Source organism: Monopterus albus, unplaced genomic scaffold, assembly GCF_001952655.1.
Source record: "Monopterus albus unplaced genomic scaffold, M_albus_1.0 scaffold138.1, whole genome shotgun sequence".
Classification (NCBI taxonomy): domain Eukaryota; kingdom Metazoa; phylum Chordata; class Actinopteri; order Synbranchiformes; family Synbranchidae; genus Monopterus; species Monopterus albus.
The window spans coordinates 640288-651861 of record NW_018128018.1 but is presented as its reverse complement, the minus strand read 5'-3'; the positions used below and the strand labels follow the sequence as shown (position 1 = coordinate 651861).

At 48.2% G+C, this 11574-nt stretch overlaps 1 protein-coding gene across 5 annotated transcripts in view; it reads left to right on the top strand.

Annotated features, from left to right (window-relative positions):
• Positions 1 to 11574, top strand: part of fgd1 (FYVE, RhoGEF and PH domain containing 1) — a 28326-nt gene that overhangs the window by 5242 nt on the left and 11510 nt on the right. For 3 of the 5 annotated variants that reach the window (XM_020613816.1, XM_020613817.1, XM_020613814.1), the window contains 2 exons: positions 11113 to 11418; positions 11511 to 11545. In XM_020613816.1, coding sequence (XP_020469472.1) covers positions 11113 to 11418; positions 11511 to 11545 — 341 coding nt within the window. Of the gene's footprint in view, positions 1 to 2387; positions 2724 to 11112; positions 11419 to 11510; positions 11557 to 11574 lie in introns of those variants that run through there. The other 2 variants (XM_020613819.1, XM_020613815.1) reach the window with 2 other exon arrangements.

The following is an 11574-nucleotide window of genomic DNA, read 5'->3' as shown; positions in this document are numbered from 1 at the left end:
CCCTCCCAAGTGGACTGCACAATCCAGAAAGGCCAGACAGTTATCTCTGGCATCCTCACGGGTGAACTTGATGTTGTCATCCACAGAGTTGATATGCTTGGTGAAAGCCTCTACGTCCTGGGTCCTGATTTTAACCCATGTGTCATCCACGTAGCGTAACCAGTGGCTGGGAGCGGTACCAGTGAAGGAAGACAGGGCTTTCTCCTCAATTTCTTCCATGTACAGGTTGGCAACTATAGGAGACACAGGGGAGCCCATAGCACAACCATATTGCTGCCTATAGAAGTGCCCCCTAAACTGGAAGTAGGTAGTGTTTAAACAGAGTTCCATACATGGTCTGGGGTGAGGTTAGTCCTGTTGTTCAGCGTGTCATCCTTCAGCAGTCTCCTCTTCACTGCCCTGACAGCCTCTGTGGTGGGGATGCAAGTGATTGAGTCTCGTCCTGGTCCAGCTGCAGTTGTTGGACTTTCCTTGCGAAGTCCTGGGAGTTTATTATGTGGTGCTGTGTGTTTCCCACCAAAGGAGCCAGGATGGTGGCCACGTGCTTGGCTATGTTGTAAGTCACAGAGTTGATGCTGCTGACAATGGGTCTGAGTGGGGCTCCTTCCTTGTGTATTTTGGGTAGGCCATAAGTGAAAGGGATGGCCTCCCCGGGGTATAGTCTGTAGTATGGTCACTGGTCAATAACTCCTTCCTTTTCCAGCTTCTGTAAACAGTCTATAACCTTCTTCTTGTAGCCACTGGTGGGGTCCTTCTTCTGAGGTCTCGTTTCCATTCTCCTGCTGTGAGACTGTGAGCTGACTGATGGAGACGGACGTGTCTGCATTCTGGTACCATTCACGCTGCCTGGGGGAGCCTGTCAATCATGTTACTGTGGCTCGTTGTATCTCTGCACATTCTGAGCTCAGTTTTGGTTCTGGAGTCCAAACCTGATCGTCTTGTTTGTAACTGTTTTGTGCCTCTTTCTGGTTGTTTTGCTTCTTGTAACAAAGTTCTGTGACTTTCAAACCAGAAGCATTAACAGTTGGTTCTCTCAGAGGCCCCTCGGGCCCCTGGGCCCCTGCTGTAGCCTCTTCAGGTCTGTTCAATCTGGACACAAACAGAAATACCAGAAGTACGGTCTATGGTTTGGGGGCAGTTATGGGCTAGAACTGCTTGTTGTTGAGTGTCAGTTCGAGAAGAAGATCTGATCCAGGACTCTGGAACTGGATCATCTAAATGCGGAATACAGACATTAATAACATTATTAGTTAAAAATATGTATGACCTAATCAACTGAGATGCATGTTCCCCCCCCCCCAGGCCTCCCACCATGCCCTGCAGCAGAACATGTAGAGGCAGATAACAACAGATATGATGAAGAGCTAAAGCTTAAAAATAGAACTGGATGCTTGTGCAGCTGCGGTTTCTACTGTTGTTTCTACTGTTTCCTCTGAAAACAGACACTTTCTTGGAAAGTGGAGTGCTTCATGTTGGGGGGGGGGTTTCCTTCGTTTCATGTTACTCCCTCCACCTCTTCTGTTTCCTGGCTGCCTTTGAAGGTGTGAGGACTGGACACCATGTCCTCTCAGTGCAGACATGTTGTCATGGTGACGGTCCTGGTCCTCACAAAGATAGCCATGCAAACAAACACACAGACACTGTCTCCCTGTTAACAGATGTCCTGGGTGGGGGGGTCCCTGCGTTGCTCTGGAGGGAAGGGAGGTCAGAGGTCAACCGTGGCTCAGTTCAGTAACTGTGGGGTGTGTTTGATTTGGTACTCTATAGCTGTAACCTTCCTCATCCAACTCTCACTTCATCTGGAATATGGGTGTGTTTGTTTTATTCAAAAGTAGACACTGAGGACCTGGGGTGCATTTGTTTTGATCATCCTGTGTGTTCCAAAGCATCAGAAGCTCCATAACAGGGGTACGCTTGTTTGTTCATCAGGTAGTCACCAACTTGTCTCCATATCAGGTGTGCTTGTTTTACTGCCGCTGCATCATCTTACTTCACAGGTCAGCAGTGAAACAGTTTCTCTTTCAATTAAATAAGACTCTGGATTTACAGGAGAAAAGTAAAAACCAGAGTAAATTCAGAATAGAAGCGGCTGTGGATGTTGCCTCACACTCACTGCTGCACCCTGTGCCTGGTCTGTTGGCCGACTGCAGGGGTTTGATTTTTAACCTCAATAATAATCTAAATGAATTTATACATGTATGACAATTTCACCAGAAACTTCATAAACACAGATGTTAAGGTGGAAGTGTTGCGCTGAAGTGCACACAGTTGTACAGGTGTACCCAATAAAGTGGTCGGTCCGTGTATTTTCACACTTATAGTCGGCACTGTTCTCTCCACCTCTTTCTCTCCTTTAATTTGTTGTCAAGGAAACGCTGGAGCGGGGATGCACTACAGCTCTCTCTCTTTGCCGCCGCCCGCCCCTCTCACACCGGGCAGCGCTCTGAACCAAGCCGAGCGAATCTGACCTACGTACCCTTCCTGAAGCGGCAGCCTGTCGGCCAGCTGTAGGTCTGGACCGTCGGTGTGTTTGAGGTCCGAACTGTTCCGTTCTGGTCCGGTCCGTGTGCCTGTGTGTGAGTGCGCGTGCGTGGAGCTGACCCGGTTTCTTCTCCGTGCTGTGGACCGGGAGAGCCGCTCTCTCCCCGCACCAACATTTTCTTTAATGACCGGATTTGTGTTTTGCTGCGCGATGTACATGGACAGAAGCAGCCTGACCAGGGGTGAGTCTTCACATCCTGTCACATCTGCACCGCTCACACATAGGCTACCTGCTGATAGCCGCTGCACGCGCGCGCCCGGCAGCTGCAGCCGCATCACACCATCTTGTTTCTTGTTCGCTTTATGTAGAATAATCATCAACATAATCATAATAAGCCTGAAGATGTGGGGGTTGGGAATAATATAAGCGCGCTCACACATGGTGCCGTGCGCGCACACATACTGACCGACATCTCGCCGCAGTGAATGTAGGCTAGTGTGGCTGCATGATACTGCGTCTGCCAGATGTGGCTGCTGCTTTCGCCAGCCGAAGCATCTTTCTTAATACACAACGGTTGTGTTGATGCTGCAGACACGGGACAAGGCTGTGATCAATACTGGAGTATCAGTGATTGGACAGATCGATAATGTCTCTGCTGTGTGACTGTTTCATTGCAGCTTCACTGACACAAACACGAGTCTGATTGAAACAGGCCGGATCCGGTCAGGAGCTCTGCGGACAGCCAGACTCTGTGCGTGTGTGTGCGATTTTATTGATGGGCTCATGCATTGATTTGAAAGGCGCACGCTGATTGGACGCTGATGTGGATGAACAGCAGGATGGAGGTCGGAGGTGCTGTTAATAACTAGTGTGTATTGAGTGTGTGCGGTGTGGTTGTTTCTGCAGACGGACGGACACACCCCCTCCACCACACACACACACACACACACACACAGCCAATCTTCTCATATTAACCCTTAAAGTGCTGATGAGGATGATGAAGGTGAAATATGCAGGATCCAAAGCGTTTGTAGGTCGAGCAGCTGAACTGTTTATTCAGAGGACTGCTGTGTTTGAGCTGCTCCATCATTCTGCTCATATCTACACCGTGGTGAAACGTTCACAGGCCCAGAGTCCTTAGTGTCATCTGTAGGGCATCGGTACCTAATATGATCAGTACAAACCTGTGCAGTAGAGCACAGTACAATCCGACTGTGATCAGGGTTCAGTGTCCAGATAACAAATCCACGTGCAGATCAACCTCTAAAATAGCTCTAGAGCCCTGTACTCCAGTAGTACCTTGTAACTACACCAGTCATTGGTGTAGTTAGGTTAGGTTAGGTTAGAACCACCTAAATCACCTCTGGGATGTCTTTAGTGACCACTGTACTGTACACTGTACGGGTAACAAAAGGACCAGTAGAACATAGGCTACTCACCGAGTGACTGGAACTGTCTAAAGGGTAACATGGAATGGGTGAAAAAGGTACGAATCTGTGCTCAGTAAGGGTAAAACAAACAAGTCAAAAACAGGGCCTTCACACTGAGAGATGCCTCAACATTAATTTTCATTCTTTAGCTTAAAACACACATGGCTCATACATATATCAGCTGATCCTCTTACAGGAACCTCCTGACTCCTAAAGCCATCAATAATGGATGTCTATTATCATGTAAAAGACAAGTAGAACCTCCTAAAGGACAATCTCAAACCATCTAGCCAATCACTAGAACCTCTTCAGCCACTGCCCTAACCTCTTTAAGAACCTGCAGAAGACCCCAAACAACCATTAAGACCCAGACAACTAGAAGCCCCCAGATCCTCCTCAAAGACCAGCAGAACCTCCTGAAGGGACTGGAGGAGCTTCCTCACAATGAACTAGTAATTAGCTGAACCAAATGAAGGTAAAAGCCAACATGCAGTGTCAGTGACAATTGTTCAAGTCTCTTGTCTGCACTGAGATAAATCTTGTGGATTGTGTCTCTGTAAAGGGAACAGACTGGACTTCAGCCTGTGTGAAGATGCTGCGTGTTGATAAGCATCACATCTTTGTTCTAACACCTTTTTATTTTGCATAGTTCATTTCATATTCCTGTTGACAGGGCGACTGTCTGCCTGCGTGTAGGAAGGGTTGATGCATATAGAATATTTTCCCTCCAACGCATGAGATTGCAGTGCTTCTATTTTATCCTATTCTGTTCTGTAGCATTAGAGCCAGTCCCTGCTGCACCAGCTGGTTCAGATGTTGCAAGACAACACACACTCATGGGCCACTTTATTAGGTACCCCTGTATAATTGTATGCACTTCAGTGCAGCACTTCTGCCTTCTGTGTTTAATATTCTGATCTCTCATGTTTGTAGCTGGGGATGACAAAAATATAGACACCTCTGAACATAATGTAATCTACTACAACACCACCTTTAACTATGGCCTCAGTAATAAACATTTATGACAATTTCGCCAAAAACGGAAACATTTTTGAGCGTCATAAACACAGATGTTAAGACGGACGTGTAGCACTGAAGTGCACACAGTTATATACTGTAGGTGTACCTAATAAAGTGGCTGGTGAGTGTACATTATACGTGTGTGTAGGTTTGTGGTAGGGGAGGGGTGTGTGAAGCCTGAAGGTTTCTGTAAACTTGTGTGTATAGTGTGTCTGTGACTGCAGTGCTGCAGGAGGCTGGATGCATTAAAGGAGCAGTCCGGCCATTTGTGCTCATGTATTTATGTTCATAGCTCCAGCCACCAGGGGGCACGTCCATGCTTTGGAGTATTGAAAGTTGTATTTAAAGAAGTCAGTGTTGAGCAGAGTTTTTGGCTGTGTTCTGTTTGCTTGTGGGGTTTAGGGAGAGTATTAAATGTTTCATGGGAAAACATATTGATCCAACTTCTCAGTGGATGCCACTGAGAAGATTCTCCTGGTAATTCTTGTCAAATTCTTGTCCAGTTTCATGGGAACAAATCTCTGCAGCTGCTCCTGTGCTGGGGTGCAGAGGAAGAAAATAACTCAGTACATTTACTTAAGCACTGTACTTAAGTATACTTGTAAGGTATCTGTACTTTACTTGAGTATTTTCATTTTCTGCTACTTTGTACTTCAATGTCACTATTTTGGAGAAAAATATTATACTTTTTACTCACTACATTCGTTTGGTATTTAGTTAAGCATGACGTCTCAAAATGAGGTTTAAAATACCAAAATCCTAAGACTTGTTGATCCCCAGTGGGAAATTCACAACCTACCCAGCAGTAATTCAAATTAGAAGCATATATTATGAGAACACAAACAGTTACATCTTGGCCGAAGCCCATTAGTCCCACCAAAATCCTCAGTCTGGTGTCTTGGCCCAGCTGGCCTGGTCCCGTACTCTGGAACTCACACAGCCTCTGTCTGCAGCAGCAAACAGGAGCTCTGCTGGCGCCCCCTACCTCCCAACATGCTACGCAACCCCCACTGGTTAACTGTCCTCACTAACCCACAGTCATTGTAAAGTCCTTTACCAGGCTAGGGGAGCCCATGCCAGCACTTGGCCGCTCACGTGACTCCTGGCTGGCTGGTGGAGAGGAGTCTGGCTCCCAGTGTCCGATTCCCCCTCAGGCCAATCCAGGAGCTGGTATGGTGTGAGTCTGTCTCTCTGCAGCAGCACCATATGGTTTCACTTGATCAGTCCCACTCAATAAACCACATCCGAAATCTCTTCAGGACAATACAGGGTCTGCTCCACCGGCTCTGCAGCCATGGGGACAAGACCTTCTTCCATCCAGAGCTGTATACCTACAACAGCCCACCAGGGACAAAGCTCTCTCCTGGGCTGCATCTGGCAAGACTCCGTATCCGTTGGGAGTCCCACTTGGTCCTGCTGCAGGGGAGCATGCGATTGCTGGGTCAGCCCCCACTGGGGTGCACAGGAGTCCCCACCTCTGCTGGTGGGGGAAATGACTGGTGGGACTCCTGCCTGTCATGTACCAATGTCCTGATCATCAGCACACCAGCATGGCTGGTGCTCCTTCTTTCCACTACTCCTCCAATATGAGCCATCACCTGCTTGTCTGGTCTAGGTGGACACCGGCCAGGAAAATGGTGTAGGTGTGGATGAGCCCCTGGCTGGTCCCGGTGGTGTAGATGAGCCTAGGGCCAGCCGCTCCAGCACTGTGATTGGGCGCAGCCTTCCCTATTGGCAGCATGGAGGGCCACAGCATCCACACTCAGGCAGACCGTAGCCCAAGGCACATTTACCATGGCCCCCCAATCTGTCAGCATGTCAAGGCTGATGATGCATGATGATCTTAAATGCTGGCCAGTCTAAATCAGTGCTCAACAGCCAGCAACAGTCAGTTTGAGTGTCCTGTCTCCCCACATCTTCACACTCTCCCCAGTGATTGCAGTGATGTGCTGCTTGGTGGCCTCCACTTCCAGGGTCTTGGCCCTTCCGTTCCCGGTAATGTCCCCGAGCACACCAGGGAGATGGTGAACCCCATGTCCACCAAGGTGCAGCATATAGTGCCCTTCAGTTCACAGTCGAGGAAAAAGCTGTTTTCAGCCCAGGTCTCTGACCCTCAGCTGTGACAGGTTGCACATAGTAGAGGAGTCCAGAGATGCTGGGCTCCATGGTGCCAGTGTTGGACTGTGGCGAGCAATGTGGCCTAGCTCCCCACAACAGTAGCACCCTTTTCTGTGCTGCTCAGCTGCCCTCCTATTTCCTTGCCATGACAGTGCCACAGCTGGCTGGGTGGCTGCTTCCTCCTCTATGTCCACCTGCTGCACTTGGTGCTCTGGCCTGGGGGAGCACAGCACGTGCTCCACTTGCTCTGTCACGGCCAGATGGTAGTGTGCCAAGACTGAGGTGCTCTCAGAGTCAGGGTGGAGTCTTTGGATGAAGGCCAGGAGAGTAAGCTCTTCCAGTGTCGAGCTGTCGAAGGTCAGATACCCATGTGAAGAATAGAGGCGGACGTCGGCAGCATAGGTGCCGAGGCTTTCTTGCTCCCCATGCTGTTGGTCATTGTCAGCATGGACGCATCACCCAAACCTGTGATATAGTGCTCTCTCAATGGCAGACCAGTCGAGCCGCTCCTCAGGTTGGAGGTTAGTGAGGATCTGCAGAGCCCTGCCCTCCAGGCCAAGGGCAATACAGGCAGCAGTCTTCTCAGTTGATCAAGCATTAAACTGCGCTGCCATCTGCACTTGGATGAGGTACATGTCTGATGGCTCATCCCTACTGTAGTGTGGCAACTTCAGCTCCCCTCAGTGGCTGGGCCCTGGCTCTGTGCTCTGGTCTGCTGGATAAATTACCATCTGGCTGAGAGCTGGCTTGGCTGCCCACAGCTCTGGATCGGCTGGTGTTGGTTCTAGGGTGAAGCTGTTGTGCTGGTAATCCAGTGCGGCTCCGATGGCCTGCCTGGTGGGGAACACCGTCTCTATCAGTGGTTTCATTTTGGCAGGCTCTTGCTGGTGGTGTGGTGATGGGCAGTTCTCCAGCTTCTGCAGGGACTTTCACTTTGGGTCATGCTCTGCAGCACCAGAAATTCTTCAAACTCCCACAGCGACATCAGTGTAATAAAGGCTGAATGGAACAGACCAAGTCAGAACTGTCTTATTGTGCCATCTTCCATCCTCCATATGTCACACAACCGTGTAGATGCTCTGTGAACACACACAGCTATTTACATCTTGGCTGAAGCCCTTTAGTCCCACCAGAACCCTCAGTCATACTGTCTTGGCCCAGCTGGCCTGGTCCTGCCCCACATAACAAAACATGAACACAACAGCAACTCTGAAGCACACAGTCTTTGTCCACAACAGCAGGCGGGAGTCCCACTGGTGCCCTCTACCTGCCAGCACGCTATAATACTTTTACTTTTGGTACTTTAAATATGGTTTCTGCTAATGTGTTTGTACTATTACTTAAGTAACATTTTGAATGCAAGACTTTGAAAGTACTTTTACATTGTGGTGTTGCTACTTTTACTTAATTAAGGAATCTGAGTAAGTCTTATGTTCGAGGACATGAAAAAGAAGCTCACAGGAGCTGGTAATGAACAAACCTGTGTGGGGGTTCTGTTTGCTTCAGAATGAGCAGAGACATCGCAGGTTTGTACAGATTAAAATGTAAATTAACAGACTGTACATGGTCAAGAATCACACAGCGTCCGCCCAGCTTTAACTTCTTACTGTGTGGTCTGACCTACAGGTTGGCCCAGGACTGACCGACTGACCAACCAGCCATGACCTCACACCAACTAACTAGAAACCTACCTGCCTACTAACTGAACTCCGAACTAAACAGGCCTGAAGTCCACCAGCTCCGTTTCACTGTGTGTCATGTACTAATTAGTCCAAACAGAAAGCCTCGCCTGTATGGAAGGGATTCTGGGTAATGTAGTGCGGCCGGTCAAGCTGCACAGACGGGAGAAGACAAGAAATGCTGCTCTGAACTGAAGAAAATCTACTTAGTTTACGGTGTGTCAGACTAATGGCTGAGGCCACTGCTATGGAGCGACCTTTATAAATAGACTACACACACAGAACATCTGGTTTACATCAGCCTGTTGCTGTTTTCCCATGACCTCTCCCCTCATGTCCACATCTGGACTCATACACACTCATGTCTGTGTGATTTCAGTGAAACAACACTTCCGTTGCAGGAAGTCTCCTCAGAGCTCCTGTTACTCTTCAGACTACTGGCTTGTTTGTTTTATTTGTTGTGTCCCAGTACAGCTGTTTGCAGATGTTTCAGTCACATTTATATGATTTGTGTGTGAAGAAGCAAGTCAAAAAAACATTGAGCCTTTCTTCAAATGCTCACACATGTTATTTTCTCATTTCATCAACTTTAACAAGAGAAGATCCATGGTAACCACGTGCAGGAGTTTGGGCCCGTCCTCAGTCGATACTTCCTGTAGTGAGCCAGATATCGCAGCCTGTGGCAGCTCAGGCTTTCTGATGACTGGTGCATGTCCAGCCTCTCCCTCCAGAGCAGCTTCAAGTTGCACTCCACTACATGTTACTGTGTCATTTTTTAAATAAGCCTGGTTGTTTCACAGTGGTTTTACAATAGTTTGACCTGTACCACAAATGATGTCAGTCACTTTGAAACAGAAACATTCAGTTGAATTGACCAGTGAGATCAGCAATTTCCTTTGAGGTCACAGGTCAGAGGTCAAACGCTTTGCCGGTCGTCCTTTGTCTCCAGAGCAGAGAGGATATTGATCCGCTATAGTGAGAACAGCCTGAATGTCTGTTGTGACTAAATCACAAAGCAGCAGAGGACCTGACCATTTAAAATGCAGCATCCTGTGTCAGTCAGTGCAATCAATAATTTGATCCACAGCAGGTGCTGATCTGACAGGTTTCTGATCAGTCATAAATAATCAATCAGCCTGGGAGGAGAAAGAAAACAGAAATCCAACCAAACTGGTCCCAGCCTCCTTGTTAATCTTGGACAGTGACGGAGTTTCCTGCAGGACGCTGGAGCTCCTGTCCTGTTGCAGACTAACAACTGATGTTTATGTTTGAGCTTCATTGAGGGATCAATAAAGTACCTACCTACCTACCAGACTGTAGCAGCATAGACCTGAAGGTTCAGGATTGACCTGTGACCAGGACACAGACAATCTCCAGTGATCAGTCCCCAGTAACACCAGTCAGCCAGACATATAATACTAGTGTTTCCAACAGGTCTTTTAAATATCTGGTGGGTTTTTTTTATGCCCAAATGGAAAAACTGGTGGATGGAAACCCATTTTGAGTCAGATTGAAATAAAATTTGCTCTGGTTCAGGATTAATTTGTGGCTCAGCCTGGACCTGAGAATGTATGTTAGATATGCTCTGTCATGTTCATGTGCCCAACTCACCCAAACTCAGGTGTGTGCAGACTGGCTTTCACTCTCTGTGTCAGACACTCTGAGGACAGCACATGTCATAATATGTGCGGGGTATTTCACAAGAGTCGGACCCTCTTGAGAGATTTTATAGTTATTTTTTTTCCTCTTTCAAAATCGTCTTTATTGGCCAGGTGTGTCAGACACACGAGGACTTTGACTCTGGTGCATCGGCTCTCCATGCGCATGTACATGTCCCCATGCAAGGGGCAAGTAAACAGTAAACCAGCACAAGGCTGTGTAATATAACAAAATAAGCAGTATTAACAGGCAACAAACAGTCCAAACAATGCAAAATAAGCAGTATAGACAGGCAGTAAACAATGCAGACAGACAATGGAATGCTCATTGTGAAATGGGATAAATAGGAATAAAAACAGAGTAATTAAAACTAGAGACCTGTACGAGTCTGTACGAGGTATATTTACAGGTGTTGCACTGAAGGTTATTGTCCAGTCATACTGTCGTTGGTCAAGTGTCCATCAGAGTGACAGCCTGGGGGAAGAAACTGTCCCTGTGCCTGGTTGTCTTGGTGCACAGTGACCTGTAACGCCATCCAGAGGGAAGGACTTCAAACAGAGTGTGTCCACGGTGTGAGGGGTCAGCAGTGATCCTCTCCACCCTCCTTTTGACCCGTAAGGTCACACAGAAAGCTCCAATCATTTGTTTTACTACTGGACAAACGAAGTGGCTTTTATTTTGGCAGTTTGTATGCATGCCTGACCTGTACTTCCTGTGCCCACAGGCCCCTCCTCCTCCTCCAGTCCCAGCTTGCTGACTAAGAGTCTTGCTCTGGAGCCATCCTGTTCACCATGCGGGCACCATGGGGCTGTGGACATTGATGCTTCACAGCAAATGAGCTCTGGCCCCGGGTCTAAGTCGTCATCCTCAGGCCCCGCCTCCCTGGAGGGAGAGGCGGGGCTAGCTGAACACCGCGAGTCTAATAATGGGCTGCTGCTGGCCAATGACACAGGGCCACCAGAGCTGCCAGCTACCACAATAACACAACTGCACAAGAACAGACCGCCACTGCCTGGGCCTAAGCCTCAGGGTGAAATTTTTTAAACCTTAAACATATACATTTATTTTATCTTGGATATAATATATGACATCACGAATTGACCTGTGGCCCTCCCTACACAGTCCCTCCGAAGCCCCCCCACCTCCAGCAGCAGGCAGGGGGATCGAGGGCAACCCCCCCGGCTCC